A 21922-nucleotide genomic window follows, 5' to 3' on the forward strand; every position below is an offset into this window, starting at 1 on the left:
TACATCAGTAAAAATTTTGTATGACTCAAAATGGATTAATTATTATTCTACTGGTTAAGAACTAAGACAAGAGGGTAACTTTAGAATCCAGAGAGAACATGATGAGTTATTTTATAGAACAGATTCAAAATGACCAAAGTTGTTCAATTATACTAATAATGTATAATAATGCATTTAACATATTTTTATATTAATATTCTACATGTCGTTATTTCATTAAAAATATCTTATGCATTACTTTGTTAAGTGTTCATTATTTTTAGGGTATGATAGCACATCAAATGCTTAGAATGTCAATTAAAAAGTTGAAGATGAAAGAAAAGGATTTTTCAGAGATATAGATACGGCTAGGAGACTCATAGGGGATATATTAGAAACTTAAATGGGTTAACAGAACTTATATCAAAGTCTGAGCATACACCAATATGAAAAAATTTCGAAATGAAATTCTCGAACAAAAGGGGCATAGTGAGAGACGACACCTTTTCACTACCTTGACTGCTGCCATCTTTACACCTATAGTTTTAGATTACACTTTACACCTTTAGTTATAGATGGCTGCACACTCTCTTAGAAACACGGGTATAGTGAGAGAGACATGCATAAAGTTAGCCTTATTTAAGTTAACTTTTTTTCCAAGAAAATAATAAGGTTCTACTTCAGTTCTGATTTTTTCCAAAGACATAAAAAAATTTAAAGCTCTGTTCTAAATTTTTCGTAGAAGATCCACTTTAATTCTGAGTTTTCTCAAAGAAGTGCAAAAATTTTCAAGTAAACTTCTGAATAATCTTAAAAAAGAGAATAAAGTTAGCTCAGTTCTGAATTTTGTCAAAGAAGAATTATAGTTCAATCCTAATTTTTCCAAAGAAAATAAAAAAGCTTCCACTTCGGTTCATAATTTCCCAAAGACATAAAACAATTTAAAGTTCTGTTTTAAATTTTTCCTTAAAAGATAGGACAAGTTATGCTATGATTGTGAATATTTTCCATTAAGATAAAAAGTTTCACTTTTATTCTAAATTTTCTCAACGAAGTGAACAAAAGTTCAAGTTCTCTTCTGAATTTTTTCAATGAAAAAGAAATAAGTTGCAGATCAACATTTTTCATGAATATAAAAAGTTCCAATTTAATTCTAATTTTTCTCAACGAAGTGAAAAAAATTTAAGTTTTCTTCTGAAGTTTCTCAAGGAAAAAGAAATAAGTTACAGATCAATTGTAATTTTGTCCAAAGAAAATAAAAAGGTTCCACTTCAGTTCAGATTTTTCTCAAAAAGATGAAAAAATTTAAAGTTATGTTCCAAATTTTTCGTAGAAGATAGAAAAAAGTTATACTAAGTTCGTGAAGATTCGCCATAAAGGTAAGGGGCTCAACTTTATTTTTGAGTTTTCTCGCAGAAGTGCAAAAATGTTCGAGTTATCTTCTAAATTTTCTTAAAGAAGAGAAAAAATTAGCTCAATTCTGAATTTTACCAAAGAATAGTTACAGTTCAATTCTAATTTTTCCAAAGAAAATGAAAAAAAAGCTTTCTATTCAGTTCTTAATTTCCCAAAGACATAAAAAATTTAAAGTTTTTTTCTAAATTTTTCCGTAGAAAATAGAAAAAGCTATACTATGGTTGTGAATATTTTCCATGAAGATAAAAAGTTCCACTTTAATGTTCTCTTCTGAATTTTTTCAATGAAAAAGACATAAGTTACAGATCAACATTTTTCATGAAGATAAGAAGTTCCACTTTAATTCTAAATTTTCTCAACGAAGAGAAGAAAACTTTAAGTTCTCTTCTGAATTTTCTCAATAAAAAAGACAAACGTTAAAAATCAATTCTAATTTTGTAGAAGATAGAAAAAGTTTTACTATGGTTGTGAAAATTTTCCATGAAAAAAAAAGTTCCACTTTAATTCTAAATTTTATCAACGAAGTGAAGAAAAGTTCAAGTTTTCTTGAACTTATTAGTTCACTTACGTGCGCGCTCGTAACCTAGTCTAAATTAAATGGAAAATTTAGAATTGAACTGTAGCTCTTCTTTGGTAAAATTCAGAATTGAGCTAACTTTTTCTCTTCTTCAAGAAAATTCAGAAGAGAACTTGAACATTTTTGCAAGGAACTTTGTATCTTCGTGGAGAATATTCACAATCATAGTATAACTTTTTCTATGTTCTACGGTAAAATTTAGAACAGAACTTTAAACTTTTTCATCTCTTTGAGAAAAATCAGAACTGAAGTGGAACCTTTTTATTTTCTTGGAAAAAAGCTATATCTATAAGTTTCTAATATTTTCTTGATAAAATGTACTTTTGTTGACCTCAGGTGGCTTAGTAGGGCAGTAAGTTGTTAGTGCTAGTAGTATTTTTTCAAGCCTTTCATACTATGCCTTAAACATTTTCAGATATTTTCTTGATAAAACGTATCTGTATTGACCTCAGGTGGTTTTATGTTACAGTTAGTTGTTAGTAGTAGTTCTATTTTCATGTTTTTTGCATGCCATTTTTACTAAGCCTTCAGCATTTTCAGATATTTTCTTGATAAAACATAGCTGTATTGACCTCTAGTGTCCTTATATTGCAGCAATTTGTTAATATTTTCAGATATTTGCTTGATAAAACATATCTGTATTGACCTCAGGTAGCTTTATGTTACAGTTAGTTTTTAGTAGTCGTTCTATTTTCATGTTTTTTGCAAGCTACTCATACTATACCTTAAACATTTTCAGATATTTTCTTGATAGAATGTATCTGTATTGACCTCAGGTGTCTTTTAAGTCACAGGGAGTTGTTAGTAGTAGTTCTTTTTTTCATGTTTTTGCAAGCCTTTTATGCTATACATTAAAAATTTTTATATATTTTCTCGATAAAACATACCTGTATTGGCCTCAGGTGTCCTTATGCTGCAGCGAAATGCTAGTAGTAGTAGCATTATTTCATTTTTTTGCATGCCATTCATACTATAATCTTCTAATTTTCTAATATTTTCTTGATAAAATGTACTTTTGATACCACAGGTGAGTTTGTAGTGCAGTAAGTTGTTTGTACTAGTTGCATTATTGCGTTTTTGCACGCCTTTCTTACTATAGGTTAAACATTTTCAAATCTTTTCTTGATGAAAGGTATCTACTTTGACCTCATGTGGGCTTATGATACGGTGAGCTGTTAGTATTAGTTATATTTTCATGTTTTTCCATGCCTTTTGTACTATACCTTAAACATTTTCAGATATTTTCTTGATAAAACGTATCTGTATTAACCTCAAGTGGCTTTATGTTACAGTGAGTTGTTAGTAGTAGTTCTCTCTCTTTGGATTTGATGTCTAATCAAAACACAGTTTGTGGTTACGAAGTGGGAGTAGGTAAAAGCATTTTTATATTCTTGCTTTATTTAAATGTTTTAGCATGGATGTTTGCAAATGAATCGTGTTTGTAGCTGTGCTTAGCTATAATTACTATTCGAATAAAATCAGAGTCGAAAAAAAGATTAAAATAGGCACAAAATCAATCATGTAAACGAGAATATTCAAATAAAGAAGTCATCTCTTTACCCCAAATTTACATGAGGCGAAAAATATGTCTTTTTAGGCATTATTTATGAGCGTAAATTCATTAAACCACTTAATACAGTTACTAAATTTATCTGACATTTCCATGTATACCTTAAATATTATTATTTATCAATTGGTTTTAAATGCAATTAATCAGTATTTTAAGGGGCCGATACCTCAAATTATATCTTGGATAGGTCGGGGTATGATTTGGAAAACAGTCAGAAGTTTTTAAAAATAGAGAGTAATTATATTTATTTTAAGTTTTAAACTTGTTCCCTGCCTTAGCTGACAAAGCATTTCTATTTTTTAATTTCTGTGTCTCAAGTGCGTCACTTAGGAACAATAAACTATTCAACATTTTATGAACGTTCGCAAACTGTATCTAGCCAGTAGACATTTAATTTAGCAGATTACGCAAAATTAATTTTTGCGTTGTGTGTAATTTTAAAGTTCTGGTAATTTCTTTTAATATGGATTTTATTGGTGGATGTCTGCATGAATAGCTGATGTGCTAAAGTTAGTAAATAGAAAAGTCATAATGAGGGAACATTTAGGACATGGGGGGGGGGAGGGATGGCTTTTTCAAAAATATCTTAAATATAGTTAATTTTTTACATGTTTAAATGCAATTAACCAGGATTTGAAGGGGCCGATACCTCAGGCATTTTCACAGTGGCTGAACAAAAATTTGCTGAGTCAAGGCCTTCCTCTCAAGCCCCCAATTGTTTCCAGAACAATATTCACCGACAGCTCAACCTACTGGCGAGGTGGCTATCTAAAGGACCCACATCAAGACACTTCACAGACTTGGTCTCCAGAAGAGAAATTTCTTCAAATAAATTGCCTCGAGATGAAAGCCGAAGCCAACACAATCAAAGCCTTTGCTGAAGAGCTAAGAAATCAGGTAGTCATAATATTGACGGAAAACTCGACTGAAGTCAATTACATAAACAAAGAGGGTGGAACCCGTTCTTTCTCCTTAGAGGAGGAACCCATAAAGCTCTTCGAGATTACAATGGCCCTGAACGTTCACTTGAGGGCAAGACACATCGCCGGGTCACTCAATCTAGTAGCCGGCACACTGTCACGAGAAGAAAAAGGTCTGCCCACGGGATGAAGTCTCAACGACAGTTTCTTCGGAGCCCTGTCAAAAGAGTATGGACTGCCAGAAGTCTATCTATTTGCGACTCGATTGAACCGGAAGATCGACGTATATTTCTCACCAGTTCTACATTCTCTTGCGATCGGCGCAGATGCCCTTGTCCACTATTGGTCGAACAAACACTGCTATGCCTTTCCTCCATTTACCCTGATCCCAAACGTTCCGGAAAATGTTCAAAAGTCTGTGAACTGCCGAAATAATGCTAATTGCTCTGAGATGGCCTCACCAAGCTTGGTACATGAGTCTTCTCAACCTGCTAGTAGACTTGCCTATACCCCTCGGAGATTAGTCAGATCTCCTCCCGTAGAGTCGGCTTCACCACCCGGCACTAAGGAATCTAAATTTACACGGCTGGAAGATATCGAGCGTGGACTTGCAATTGCCCGGTCCAGCGACGATCTACCATCGAATTGTTCAATGGAAAATGGCAAGTGTTCGTTGGTTGGTTTAGTGATGGGAAGATTAATCCTCTCGCAACCAGTGCTCAGACAGTTGCAGAATTCATGATGATATCTTAAGACTGGTCGAAACCTCGCACCATCAACGATAGAAGGTTGTAAAGCAGCAATATTTGGAACGCTAGCTCTAGCTACAGGAACAGAAATCAGCCAAGATACTTGTTTGACGAAAATAGTACAGAATTTTGGCACGAGTCACCGCGGACACAACATGATATTCCTGCCTGGGGTCGTGGCCTTGTTCTAAGGTATTTTAGAACTTCACGATTTCTTGACCTGTGGAATATTGATATGAAGGATGTTACTCTTAAGACGGTATTCATCATTGCCATCGCATCTGGTCGTCGAAGGAGTGAAATACATGCCTTGTCTTTCAGTACAGCACAATTTTCGGATAATTCAGTAACTCTCAGGTTTCTCCCTTCTTCCAGACCCGAAACCGTGAAGCCTCTTGAGATACCTTCTCCTATCCTTCTTCCCGCGCTAGATGTATATCCAGCGTTGTGTCCAGTGAGAATACTATCGGCCTACGCACAGTGAACAGATAACATGGCGGTCAGAAAAGGGAGAAAAAGGTTCTTCAATCCTTTTGCTAAAACAGAACCACGAGAGGTGACCGCTGGAACCATTTCTTCTTGTATAAAGCAGGCCATAACTATGGCATATGAGGCAGCAAAAGAAGAGTGTAGAAAAGGAAAGTACACGACACAAGATCCGTGACGGCGTCATGGGCGCTATCAAAATCAGTACCACTTGCTGATATAATGAGTACTGGTGACTCGCCTTCAGAGTCTTCTGTCAGACAACACTACCTTCACGAAATAGAAGGTAGAACCGATGCTCAACATTTTGTTGCGCTTCAGACAGTTCTATAGTTTATACATTTGAATACTTGAGTTTGAAACTAATATTTTATATTAGTTGATTTATGAACCCACCACCAAATCGGTTTGAATCTAAGATTTTGTTAATAGATGTACCAACGTATGAGGTAATGGCGACGCCAAAACCGAACTTTCGAAAGAAAGTTCAGTTTGGCTAGCCGATATTTACCTCATACGTTGGTACATAGAGTCCCTCCCTCCTCCCCGCTCATAGAGAGTTAAGGAATTATAAGGGATTTAGTTCAAAATAGAAACTGGCCTGAATTAGTTATGGAGAGGGACTGGATCGCTGTGGAAACGTTTGTTTTCGGTGGAATTGTGGTGTCTTGACCCCGTCTTTGCATTGCAAAACCGAAGAAAGCTTTTGTTAATAGATGTACCAACGTATGAGGTAAGTATCGGCTAGCCAAACTGAACTTTCCTTCGAAAGTTCGGTTTCTAGTTTTGCATTTTAAATAAATGAAAAGAGTGTGGGTGTACCCACCTTGTCAAAGAGCACAAATAGAATGTCTTGGAAATAATATTAGGTTTCATGTTTCAGGTGAACTTGAGGAGGTATACACTTAAATCAAACAACATAATTTTGTCTAGATTAAAAACTGTTGTCAAAGTTTCTCCAACATACAAATAGGAAGCCAAACTATGGGTTCTTATAAAAAAGATGCAGCATTTTTCTTTGCATGAAAAAGACTGTCAGTAAAAATCGAACATTAACCAATTCAAAAAATATTTCCTAAAATCATGCTTTTCAAAGAAAAGTAAAAAACTCCATTAAGCCAAAAATAAGAAAAAGTAAAGTCAAATAATCTTCCAAGGGTAAAACTAACAAAATCTCCATTAGTAAATAAATGAAACCCAGAGCGAACAGAGATAACAATAATTAACCAAGTCAAGCAAACATTATTGTGAGTAAGGCTGACCACCCCCGTGCCTTCTCAAGACTAGAACATAATTTACGCTTTGCTGAAAATGAAATACACTTCAAATGTTTCAACCTTTTTTTACTTGAAAAAATAAAAATTATCAAAACCTTAAAGAAAAATATCAGAATGTATATATTAAACTGACAATCCAGTTTCCAAGTCTTTTATATTTTCTTACCTTATACCTTCCCAATTAGACAGTTCTCCCTGCTTGAAACTTTACCTTTTTCAAAATTATGAGAAAAGTAGTAAATTTCTAGTAATCTGTTTCGGTGCTTTTTCTCCACTATGTCAAACTTTTATCTTTTTGCAGCTAGCTGGATTTGAATACGTCTTTGCAGATGATATATATTCATTGGGAATTATTCTTTTTGAGCTTCTTGTTCCCTTTTCTACATTCCATGAACGTAATTCAACAATTACAGAATTGAAGCAGAAAATATTTCCCAGTAATTTGTCAGAAAACTATCCTGAAGAGGTAGGTTTTTTATCCTTTAATATCTTGGGCATTTCAGTAACCCTGCTTAATTAAACAGTAAAGTGGTCACACATTTTTTTTAACAAGGCACTGAGTATGGAAGAAAATGTCACAGAAACGTCGAAAGGAGCTCAGTCGATTGGAAATTAAAAGTTATAATGCCCTTAGTAAGAATCAAAAGTGGTTGGAGGGATTCCCCCCCAACCCAAAAAACATCATTTCTCCAAACACATTCTACAAACGTTTTGAAAGGTCCAGTAATTATACCATTGGGGTGTCAACCCCCTCACAATGATCCTTAGGGCAAGGGCTATATGTTATACTAGTTGTCAGTTGTTGACATATAAGGTTTTTATAAAAGGGGTGGTCGTATAAACTTCAAAGGGAAGCTCAATAGTTTGGAAATCAGAAGTTATATTGCCCTTTTTAATAGTCAAAAGTGATTGTAGAAAATTAGTCCCCCCCCTCACGCTCTCATCCCACAATCCATTTGATTAAGACGTTGAGAGAGCAATTTTCTTAAGAACAGTCCAAATAGCATACAAAACTAGGGTTTGCATAAACCTTCAGAGCCTGGGGGCAAAAGTTTTAAGTATAAGGCTTTTATGGAAGGTGTCGTATAAACTTTGAAGGAAGCTCATCTGATGGGAAATTAAAAGTTTTAATTCCCTTTTTAAGATTAAAAAGTAATCAGAGGGTGATTAGTCCCCCCCCCTCCCAGGCCCTTGTTTCCCCAAAATGGTATCAATCAAAATGTTGAAATTTCAATTTTGTTCAAAATAGTCTATAAATTATACACAAATACCTCCAAGGTTGACACAGTACTCAAGAGCCTGGGTGCAATTGTTGTAAGTTATGCCCGGTCCATTTAAGGTGGTTATGGAAGGGGTGGTCGTGTGAAAATTGGAAGAGGCTCATTTGACTTAAATTTGAAAGCCATTTTGTTCAAAATAGTCCAAAGATAATATAACAGTGCCTCCAGGGTTGACAGTAGATTGTACATATTGAATTTGCTGGGACATATAGCAATTTCTATGTTATTTGCCGGGACATATAAACCTTTTCAAAGAGAGTGAGTATCCTCTCACATGACATATGGAATTTGCCAACAGCCCTTGCTATTTGCTTGTAGATCTGGTTTGGTGGGTATAATCTGGTTTGGTGGGTATAGTCTGGTTTGGTGGGTATAGTCTGGTTTAGTTTTTCAAAGAGAGTGAGTATTTGACATTTTTGCAAAAAGGGATAAGGAATTCGCAAATTGGACACTATGAACGATATTAATTAATGTTTTGAATAATAGGAGTGTGAATGATTCTAATTAGTGATTGGATTGTATGAAGGTGGAGAAAAAAAAGGATTAAACTGATTAGCAGTTAAGGTAACCCTGAAGGGGTTGTTAACTCAGGTAATTTGTTATAAATTTGAAACAACATCAGTCTATGAAAATGGCTAACGACGATAGAATGATATTGTTTGTTGACCTAGCTTTACCTCTCCGATGTGTCAATTTTGGAGGGAAAATCAAAAATACTCAGAATCGAAAATAAATGGGATCTTCCTCAAGGGGAAGGCTCAGAGGCCCTTTGTTCCCCCATTTTTGAGGGCAGGGGAGGGGGGGGGGGGTTAATTTTTGAGGTAAAAACAAAAAAACTATTAATCTAAAATAAAGAGGTTCTGCCTCAAGGGGAAGGCTCAGAGGCCCTTCGTTCCCCCATTTCTGAGGGCAGGGGAGTGGGGGGGGGTCAATTTTGGAGGGAAAACCAAAAAATACTTAGAATCGAAAATAAATGGGATCTGCCTCAAGGGCAAGGCTCAGAGGTCCCTCCTTCCTCCATTTCTGAGAGCAGAGGAGGGGAGGGGTCAATTTTGGATTGAAAACCAAAAATACTCAGAATCGAAAATAAACGGGATCTGCCTCAAGGGGAAGTCTCAGAGGCCCTTCGTTCCCCCATTTCTGAGGGCAGGGAATAGGGGAGTCAATTTTGGAGGGAAAACCAAAAATACTCAGAATCGAAAATAAATAGGATCTGCCTCAAGGGCAAGGCTCAGAGGCCCCTCCTTCCTCCATTTCTGAGGGCAAGGGAGGGGGGGGGTCAATTTTGGAGGGAAAACCAAAAATACTCAGAATCGAAAATAAAGGGGATCTGCCTCACGGGGATGGCTCAGAGGCCCATCGTTCCCCCTTTTCTGAGGGCAGGGGAGGGGGGGGGGGTCAAATTTTGAGGGAAAACCAAAAATGCTCAGAATCGAAAATAAATGGGATCTGCCTCAAGGGCAAGACTCAGAGGCCCCCCTCCCATTTTTTAAAAATAATTTTTGAATTTTTTTAACATGGGATTTTTTTTATTTTTTTTAACTTTTTACGCATCTTAAAATGACATGAAATATGCTTACGGCTCTACCAATCGTACTCTGTGCTTGTTCATAGACACGACGCGGCTTTCCCATTGCTACTCTATGGCAGGTTATCGACACTACCTAGTTTATTGCATGCATTAAATCAGTATTTTTTACACAGTGGAAGGATAAACACACAATTCATATCTGTAAAAAAGTGAAGAGGAATTATTTGACAAAAGTATGTGCACATGATAAAATCATCGTCGTGTTGAATGCTGACAAGGAGAAATACCTGAACTTTGAAACGAGTGCAAGTGGTAACACTATTGGAAATGTATGCATGCGTTGTCATGGCAGCGAGAAGTTAAATGTCTTTGGAGTACCCAAGAATTTCAATCGTGTAAACGGTGGATATGCGAGAGTAACATTACCAGAGAAATTAGTGCTCAAAGAGAATGCAAACTTAAAAATAATTGTCGATGATCGGGGACAACTCCTTGCTACTGTTGCTAGTAACACATTACCTGTTGTTACATCCTATCATCATCTTTCCGGTATTAGCATTTTAAAGAGAATAAGAAGAAGACAAGCATACTCCTGCAATAATGTCATTAATAATATCTTGTCAATGTCCCAAAACTGCTATCTATGTAAAAACAATGTGACAATAGACAGTGAAATTGCAAGCAGAATAAAAAGGACATTAGTAGACAATACCATCAATGAATATAAAGATGAATTGACGGAAAGTGAAGCGCAAGTGTACTAATAATGTATAATAATGTGTTTAACATATTTTTATATTAATATTCTACATGTCGTTATTTCATTAAAAATATCTTATGCATTATTTTGTTAAGTTTTCATTATTTTTAGGGTATACATTCTAAATTTTCTTAAATTCAGTTCCAACCTTTCTCAAAGAGATTAAAAAATTTAAAGTATTGTTCCAAATATTTCCCCGGAAGAAGAAAAGTTCAACTTCGATTAGAGACGACACACATAGAGGGGGCAACACACCCACACACACACACACACACACACACACACACACACACACACACACACACACACACACACACACACACACACACACACACACACACACACACACACACACACACACACACACACACACACACACACACACACACACACACACACACACACACACACACACACACACACACACACACACACACACACACACACACACACACACACACACACACACACACACACACACACACACACACACACACACACACACACACACACACACACACACACACACACACACACACACACACACACACACACACACACACACACACACACACACACACACACACACACACACACACACACACACACACACACACACACACACACACACACACACACACACACACACACACACACACACACACACACACACACACACACACACACACACACACACACACACACACACACACACACACACACACACACACACACACACACACACACACACACACACACACACACACACACACACACACACACACACACACACACACACACACACACACACACACACACACACACACACACACACACACACACACACACACACACACACACACACACACACACACACACACACACACACACACACACACACACACACACACACACACACACACACACACACACACACACACACACACACACACACACACACACACACACACACACACACACACACACACACACACACACACACACACACACACACACACACACACACACACACACACACACACACACACACACACACACACACACACACACACACACACACACACACACACACACACACACACACACACACACACACACACACACACACACACACACACACACACACACACACACACACACACACACACACACACACACACACACACACACACACACACACACACACACACACACACACACACACACACACACACACACACACACACACACACACACACACACACACACACACACACACACACACACACACACACACACACACACACACACACACACACACACAACACACACACACACACACACACACACACACACACACACACACACACACACACACACACACACACACACACACACACACACACACACACACACACACACACACACACACACACACACACACACACACACACACACACACACACACACACACACACACACACACACACACACACACACACACACACACACACACACACACACACACACACACACACACACACACACACACACACACACACCACACACACACACACACACACACACACACACACACACACACACACACACACACACACACACACACACACCCACAAACATACACACACACACACACACACACATACACACAAACATACACACAAACATACACACAGAGAGAGACGACAAACACACAGAGAGAGACGACAAACACACAGAGAGAGACGACAAACACAAAGAGACGACACACACAAAGAGACGACACACACAGAATGAAACTGAATTACAATACGAATATGATCAGGAATTGTTTAGAAGTCAGGTTGGCCGAGTGGTTAAGGCGCTAGACTCAAGATCTGGTCCCCATACGGGGTCGTGGGTTCGAACCTTACACCTGACAATTTTTTTCTTATGCACTTTTTTTTCTTTCATCATGTCTTGTGATTGCACTAAATAACTTCCGTAAAAGGATTTATGCAGAACCTAAATTATTAGGGCCTTTAGTAGATTAAATAAAAAAAACTAGAAAAGTGCAAAATGTTCAAATTCTCTTCTGAATTTGCTTAAAGATGAGAAAAAGGTTAGCTCAATTCTGAAATTTACCAATGAAACTGAATTACAATATGAATATGATCAAGAATTGTTTACAAGTCAGGTTGGCCGAGTTGTTAAGGTGCTAGACTTAAGATTGTTCCCCATACGGGGTCGTGGGTTCGAGCCCCACACCTGACAATTTGTTTCTTATTCTAAATCTTTGGAAACAGCCTCTATTTCTGACCGTTTAAGTTTTTATGTTAGTGTTGTCAGTCAAAAGCTATGAGCTTGAGAAAAGAGCTTGGGAAAATTGCCTGATTATCGAAAAATGGGGAAACACCCTCCAAAAGTCGACAGGAATGCCCCCCTCCGGACATCTATTGTCAGACACACTATTTCCGTAAAATCTGAGCTATTAAGGGTTTTTTTACCGTAAACTCTAGTTTTTTGTAAGAAAATTATGTAAAATACAATTCTCTGGTTCAAATGTAAAACTCGAGTCTAGTTTTGGATCGAAAAATAAAACCATTTCTTTAAAAACTGGGCTAATAAGGGTTTTTTTATCGTAAACTCTAGTTTCCTTGTAAGAAAATTATGAAAAATACAATTCTCTAGTTCAAATGTGAAACTTAAGTCCAGTTTTGGATACTCATAATGATGAAGACTGATGGTTCTAATTCAATAATTTTTTTTCATAAAACAAACTATTTTGTTTTAAACTTCGAAATTATTCAACTTTATTTATTTTTATATCTTTTTCTTTTGTACATATCTTAAAATGACAAAATATCTTTCTTGAATTCACCTTTTGGATACACAATACAGAAATTATAAAAAAAAATGTAATTTCCAGACTTCATTTGCATGCAAGAGATACCGAGAGTTCTATGACTCCTCCTCGCAATGAATTCTAAGATTTTTATGACTCCTCCCCAAAATGAATTCAGATGCTCTTAGGAACCATCCCCCTAGCCATAACTCCATTCTACCTTGAGCGAAGATATAAAAGTTTGATGATGTATTTCTCTTCTTAACAACTATATTAATAGCTTCCAAGATGATAGGACTCTATGACACAGAATTTATCGGTTTAAAAAAATCATCTTGTGGTGTTATATTTGAATTTGAATTTTTATTATTGTCAATGGAACTCGAAGAAATCGACTGTTATCATTGGATAGTGAACTACAACATGTATGAGTATGATAAAAGCTTGTGGAGTACTACATAACATCGTATAAACAGACTGGAATTCTACGATAGAGTGATTACACCACTTAATAATAGTGGTCAGGAACTTAGAAATGTTCAGGAGGAAGTAAGTGAAATTTGCAGGTTTTTCGCGGTTGAAGCACTCTATGTAAAAGGTAACTTACCTACAGATAAAGTTTTCATTTGAATGTGTGAACCTAGGATTCCACTTTTAAATTGAGAAGAATTGAAGTGTCCTATCTTTGAAGGGGTGTATCACCGTCCTGAAGACGAGTTCAGGTTCTTCGCGCACTGGATACCTAAGGATATACCTGATGGTGATAAATGCATTAGACATGATAAAAACTATTCTATATCATGAAACCATCGTTTCTGAATGTTTAAGAGTGAACGTGTATATGACTATGTGTCATAATATAATTTTGTATTAATATTTTACATAGCATTATTTCATTAAAAATATATTATGCATTACATTGTAATGTTTTCATTATTTTTAGAGTAAGCTAACACATCAACAGTTTAGAATGTATATTAAAACATCGGAGATTTGAGAAAAGGAATTTGCATACATCTATTGTCAGACACTTGAGGTAACATTGACAAAATCTAGGTATCGGAATGAATAAATTCTTTATCAACATCTGTTGTTGGATATGTCATTATGTCATTATGAAAAATTGTAAGTAGGTAAGTAAGTAAGTAACAAACTCTTTCTTGAATTCACATCTTGGATACACAAAGAAGACATTTCATTCAAGAAAATATGAACATATTTGTAAGTAAGTAACACTCTCTTTCTTGAAGTCACCCCTTGGATACACAATACAAATACTTTATTCAAGAAATTATGAAAAAAATTCGCAAGCAAGTAACAAACTCTTTCTTGAATTCCCCATTTGGATGCACAATACAGAAATTTAATTCAAGAAATTATGAAAAAAAATGTAAGTAAGTAAGTAACAAACTCTATGCTTTTTCTGCATCAATTGTCGGATATGTTGAATAAAATATGCAAAGTCGAAATAGCTTTATTTCATTTTTTAAGGTTAATTTAGACGAGGTTACGTGCGCGCACGTAACCTCGTCTAAATTAACCTTAAAAAATGAAATAAAGTTGGTTCACATTTGAACCAGAGAATTGTATTTTCCATAATTTTCTTACAAAAAACTAGAGTTTATTGTCAAAAACCCTTAATAGCTCAGATTTTACAGAAATAGTGTGTCTGACAATAGATGTCCGGGGGGGGGGGGTATTCCTGTCGACTTTTGGAGGGTGTTTCCCCATTTTTCGATAATCAGGCAATTTTATCAAGCTCTTTTCTCAAGCTCATAGCTTTTGACTGACAACACTAACATCAAAACTTAAACGGTCAGAAATAGAGGCTGTTTTCAAAGATTTAGAATAAGAAAAAAATTGTCAGGTTTGGGGCTCGAACCCACGACCCCGTATGGGGACCAGATCCTAAGTCTTGCGCCTTAACCACTCGGCCAACCTGACTTGTAAATAATTCTTGATCATATTCATATTGTAATTCGGTTTCACTGGTAAAGTTCAGAATTGAGCTAACTTTTTTCTCTTCTTTAAGAAAATTCAGAAGAGAATTTGAACATTTTGCACTTTTCTAGTTTTTATTTTTTTAATCTATTAAAGGCCCTAACAATTTAGGTTCTGCATAAATCCTTTTACGGAAGTTATTTAGTGAAATCACAAGACATGATGAAAGAAAAAGTACATAAGAAAAAAATTGTCAGGTGTGGGGTTCGAACCCACGACCCCGTATGGGGACCAGAGCATTAGTCTAGTGCCTTAACCACTCGGCCAACCTGACGTGTAAACAATTCCTGATCATATTCATATTGTAATTCAGTTTCATTCTGTGTGTGTCGTCTCTTTGTGTGTGTTGTCTCTGTGTGTTTGTCGTCTCTCTCTGTGTGTGTGTGTGTGTGTGTGTGTGTGTGTGTGTTGCCCCCTCTATGTGTGTCGTCTCTAATCGAAGTTGAACTTTTCTTCTTCCGGGGAAATATTTGGAACAGAACTTTAAATTTTTCATGTCTTTGAGAAAGGTTGGAACTGAATTTAAGAAAATTTAGAATTAAAGTGAAACTTTTTATCTTCATAGAAAATGATCACAACCATAGTATAACTTTTCCTATCCTCTAAGGAAAAATTTAGAACTGAACTTTGAATTTTTTATGTCTTAGTGAACTTAAAACTGAAGTGGAAGCCTTTTATTTTCTCTGGAGAAATTAGAATTGAATTGTGTAAAATTCAGAAGAGAACTTGAATATTCACAATATTCACGATCAAAGTTTAACTTTTCCTATCTTCTATGAAAAATTTTGGAACAGAACTTTAAATTTTTTCATGTCTATGTGAAAAGTCGGAACTGAATTTAAGAAAAGTTAGAATTAAAGTGAAACTTTTTATCTTCATGGAAAATAAACAGAATCATAGTATAACTTTTCCTATCTTCTACGGTAAAATTCAGAACTGAACTTTAAATTTTTTATGTCTTGGTGAACTTAAAACTGAAGTGGAGGTTTTTTATTTTCTCTGGAGAAATTAGAATTGAATTATGTTCTTTGGTAAAATTCAGAAGAGAACTTGAATATTCACGATCAAAGTATAACTTTTCCTATCTTCATGGAAAATAATCTGTGGAAGTTTTTGTTTTCTCTGGAGAAATTAGAATTGAATTGTGTTCATTGGTAAAATTCAGAAGAAAACTTGAACTTTTCTATCTTCTATGAAAAATTTGAAATAGTATTTTAAACTTTTTCATCTCTTTTGAGAAAAATCTGAACTGAAGTGGAAAATTTTTATATTATTTTGGGAAAATAGAATTGACCAATAACTTATTTCATTTTCATTGAGAAAATTCAGAATCGAAGTTGAACTTTTCTTCTTCCGGGAAAATATTTGGAACAGAAATTTAAATTTTTTCATCTCTTTGAGAAAGGTCGGAACTGAATTTAAGAAAATTTAGAATTAAAGTGAAACTTTGTATCTTCATGGAAAATAATCACAATCATAGTATAACTTTTCCTATCTTCTACGGAAAAATTTGGAAGTGAACTTTAAGTTTTTCATGTCTTGTTGAACTTAAAACTGAAGTGGAAGTTTTTTATTTTCTCTGGATAAATTAGAATTGAATTATGTTCTTTGGTAAAATTCAGAAGAGAACTTGAACTTTTCTATCTTCTATGAAAAATTTGGAACAGTATTTAAAATTTTTTCATCTCTTTGAGAAAAATCTGAATTGAAGTGGAAAATTTTATATTATTTTAGGAAAATAGAATTGATCAATAACTTATTTCATTTTCATTGAGAAATTTCAGAATCAAAGTTGAACTTTTCTTCTTCCGGGAAAATATTTGAAGAAGAAATTTAAATTTTTTTATCTCTTTGAGAAAGGTTGGAATTGAATTTAAGAAAATTTAGAATTAAAGTGAAACTTTTTATCTTCATGGAAAATAATCACAACCATAGTATAACTTTTCCTATCTTCTACGAAAAAATTTAGAAGTGAACTTTAAATTTTCTATGTCTTGGGACTTTTCTTCTTCCGGGAAAATATTTGGAACAGAACTTAAAATTTTTTCATCTCTTTGAGAAAAGTCGGAACTGAATTTAAGAAAATTTAGAATTAAAAAGAAACTTTTTATCTTCATAGAAAATAATCACAATCATAGTATAACTTTTCCTATCTTCTATGGAAAAATTTAGAACTGAACTTTAAATTTTTTATGTCTTGTTGAACTTAAAACTGAAGAGGAAGCTTTTTATTTTCTCTTGGGAAATTATACTTGAATTGTGTTCGTTGGTAAAATTCATAAGATAAATTGAATTTTTATATCTTCTATGAAAAATTTGGAAGTATTTTAAATTTTTTCATCTCTTTGAGAAAAATCTGAATTGAAGTGGAAATTTTTATATTATTTTAGGAAAATAGAATTGATCAATAACATTTCATTTTCATTGAGAAAATTCAGAATCGAAGTTGAACTTTTCTTCTTTAAGGAAAATATTTGAAACTGGACTTTAAATTTGATTCTTTGAGAAAGGTCAAAATTGAATTTAAGAAAATTTAGAATTAAAATGAGACGTTTTATCTTTATGGGAAATAGTCACAATCACATCGTAACTTTTCCTGTCTTCTATGGAACCATTTAGCAGTCAAATTTAAATTATTCATGTTTTCGGAAACTTGAAACCGAAGCGGAAGCTTTTTATTTTATCTGGTGAAATTAGCATTGAAATGTGTTCTATGGTGAAATTCAGAAGAGAACTTGAACTTTTCTATCTTCTATGAAACATTGAGTCTGTTAGTAGTACCTTTATCACTAAAAATTCTTTTTCTTACATCTCTGATCTTTTCAATAGATCTTCTGAACGTTTGACGTTCTAGCATACCCTAAAAATAATGAAAACTTAACAAAAGAATGCATAAGATAATTTTAAGGAAATAACTATATATAGAATATTAGTATAACAATATGTTAAATACATTATTATACATTATTAGTATACTTGCGCTTCACTTTCCATCAATTCATCTTTATATTCATTGATGGTATTGTCTGCTAATGTCCTTTTTATTCTGCCTGTGATTTCACTGTCTATTGTCACATTGTTTTTACATAGATAGCAGTTTTGGCACATTGACAAGATATGATTAATGACATTATTGCAGGAGTATGCCTGTCTTCTTCTTATTCTCTTTAAAATGCTAATACCAGAAAGATGATGATAGGATGTATCAACAGGTAATGTGTTACCAGCAACAGTAGCAAGGAGTTGTCCCCGATCATTGACAATTATTTTTAAGTTTGCATTCTCTTTGAGCACTAATTTCAATGGTAATGTTACTCTCGCATATCCACCGTTTACACGATTGAAATTCTTGGGTACTCCAAAGAAATATAACTTCTCGCTGCCATGACAACGCATGCACACATTTCCAATAGTGTTACCACTTGCACTTGTTTCATAGTTCAGGCATTTCTCCTTGTCAGCATTCAACACGACGATGATTTTATCATTTGCACATACTTTCGTCAAATAATTCATCTTCACTTTTTTACAGATATCAATTGTGTGTTTATCCTTCCACTGTGTAAAAAATACTGATTTAATGCATGCAATAAACTAGGTAGTGTCGATAACCTGCCATAGAGTACCAATGGGAAAGCCGCGTCGTGTCTATGAACAAGCACAGAGTACGATTGGTAGAGCCGTAAGCATATTTCATGTCATTTTAAGATACATAAAAAAGTTAAAAAAAATACCATGTAAAAAAAATTCAAAAAATATTTTTAAAAAATGGGGGGGGGGGGGCTTCTGAGTCTTGCCCTTGAGGCAGATCCCATTTATTTTCGATTCTGAGTATTTTTGGTTTTCCCTCCAAAATTGTCATTCTATCGTCGTTAGCCATTTTCATAGACTGATGTTGTTTCAAATTTATAACAAATTACCTTAGTTAACAACCCCTTCGGGGTTACCTTAACTATTAATCCGTTTAATCCTTTTTTTCTCCACCTTCATACAATGCAATCACTAATTAGAATCATTCACACTCCTAATATTCAAAACATTAATAAATATCGTTCATAGTGTCCAATTTGCAAAAATGTCAAATACTCACTCTCTTTGAAAAACTAAACCAGACTATACTCACCAAACCAGATTATACCCACCAAACCAGACTATACCCACCAAACCAGATCTGCAAGCAAATAGCTGTTGGCAAATTCCATATGCCATGTAAGAGGATACTCACTCTCTTTGAAAAGGTGTGTATGTCCCGGCAAATAACATAGAAATTGCTATATGTCCCAGCAAATTCAATATGTACAATCTACTGTTGACATCACTTTCCAAAGTCCAGGGACGGGGGTTGTAAGCTATGGCCCTTAGGCAAATAACGCTGTTATTGAAATTGAAATTTATTATACCATTTTTAAGGATCAACAGCAGTTTGAAGACCAACAGCCCCCCCCCCTCCTCATCTATCACTTTTCAAAACACTCTCAATCAAAACTTTGAGAAAACTATTTTATTCCACAAAGTTTAAAGGTCCAATAATTGCGTCTTTGAGGGTTTCAATCCCCTTACAGCTCCAAAAGCAAGAGATGTAGGTTTGGCAATTATTCCATTGTTTACATATTATTTTTTTATTAATAAACGTGGGCCTGTATGACCTTTTCTTTCCAAAAATACGAAAGACCTTCAGTTGGTCTTTTCAGAATTAAATAAAAAAACGTCATTAAATAAAATAAAAGTTTTTTTAACTGAAAGTAAGGAACGACGTTAAAACTTAAAACGAATAGAAATTATTCCGTATATGAAAGGGGCTGTCCCCTCCTCAACGCCTCGCTCTTTACGCTAAAGTTTGACTTTCTCACAACTCTATTCTTTTTTAAACAATGAAAAACTTTAGCGTAAAGAGCGCGGGGTTGCGGAGGGGCAGCCCCTTTCATATACTGAATAATTTCTGTTCGTTTTAAGTTTTAACGTCGCTCCTTACTTTCTGATAAAAAAACTTGTTTTTTTTTATTTAATTTTTGAATGTTTTTGAATTAATCCAGATTTTGATTTCGGCTCACCGAACATGAATAATTAAAAAAAATTGAATATTAATTTTACTTTTATTTGGTTAAATGGCTTTCTCGAAACTTGTTTAATTTTATTGAGGAACGTTTTTATTAGTAATAAATATGCGTAACTTACGAATTAACTTACGTAACGAACCTCTATATTCTTATATTTTTAATACGTATATTAGAGGATTCACCCCATAGTCAATACCTTGCTCTTTAAGCTAAAGTTTGAATTTTGTTCCAATTCTTTAAAAGTGACCCCTTAATCACAAATGCCGTTAATTAGAATAAATAGCTCTTATGAAAGTACTAAATAATCTTTCACTTAAAGAGCGAGGTATTGACTAGGGGATGAGCCCAATCATATACGTAATGTTTTCTGTTGTTTTAAAATTTGATGTTGCTCCTTACTTTCACTTGAAAAACTTGTTTTTCTTATATATAATTTCTGATCTTTATTTTAAAAATGCTGGGAAATCCGGCGCCCCTTCATAGCAATGTCTCTTCTCCTATAAAAACTTCCTTCGTGGTATGATCCTCCCACATAACCCCCAATTCACTCCACCCCCCACTACCAGAAAAAATCCCCTCTGAAAACGTATGTATACTTTCCAATAACCAATACTATATGTTAACATTGGGTAAAGTTCAGAACTTTCAGCCTTCTCCCCGGAGAGTTCGGGAGGTTAAGTCATCCTAAAAGACATAGTTATCATATTTTGAACCCTGTTGAAAAGATGGCTGTCTCAAAATTTTGATTAGGTGACTTTGGGAAAAAATGAGTGTGGGAGGGGGCCTAGTTGCCCTCCATTTTTTTTGGTCACTTAAAAAGGGCACTAGAACTTTTAATTCCCTCCCACAATTTTCTAGGACCACTGGGTCAATACGATCACCCCTGGGAAAAAAAACAAAAAAACAAACAAACAAACAAACAAATAAACACGCATCCGTCATCTTTCTTCTGGCAAAAAAAATGCAAAATTCCACATTTTTGTAGATAGGAGTTTGAAACCTCCGCAGTAGGGTTCTCTGATACGTTGAATATGATGGTGTGATTTTCATTAAGGTTCTATAAATTTTAGGGGGTCTTTCCACCTTTTTTTTGAAAATCAGCCAAATTTTCTCAGGTGCGTAACTTTTGATAGTTAGGACTAAACTTGATGAAACTTATATATTTGTAATCAGCATTAAAATCTGATTCTTTTGATGTATATATTAGTATCAAAATTTCGTTTTCTAAAGTTTTGGTTATCATTGAGCCGGGTCACTCCTTACTTACAGTTCGTTACCACGAACTGTTTCAAATGTAGTTAGGAATGTTGAAATAAATTAAAACACGTTATGTACCTATGGATTTTCAAAAGGCCGTATTATAGGCAGTGCGCTATTGCTGCCTAAGTAAGGAATGATGTGGGCACAATGTGTTTTTTTTTTCTCTCCATACCCGGGCACTTCGTATCGAAGGAGTTGTCGTAGAAACTTCAAATAGGGCCCATTCTTTTGGAAA

General features: G+C 34.9%; 1 protein-coding gene across 1 annotated transcript in view; it reads left to right on the forward strand.

The window, feature by feature from the left end:
- The window catches only part of LOC148941091 (interferon-induced very large GTPase 1-like), a 91053-nt gene that overhangs the window by 21313 nt on the left and 47818 nt on the right, over window positions 1–21922 (forward strand). The window contains exon 3 of the mRNA XM_089104871.1: window positions 7276–7440. Coding sequence (XP_088960997.1) covers window positions 7276–7440 — 165 coding nt within the window. The remainder of the gene's footprint in view (window positions 1–7275; window positions 7441–21922) is intronic.

Source organism: Artemia sp. Qi Xiang Cuo, chromosome 19, assembly GCF_049724085.1.
Source record: "Artemia sp. Qi Xiang Cuo chromosome 19, ASM4972408v1, whole genome shotgun sequence".
Lineage (NCBI taxonomy): Eukaryota > Metazoa > Arthropoda > Branchiopoda > Anostraca > Artemiidae > Artemia > Artemia sp. Qi Xiang Cuo.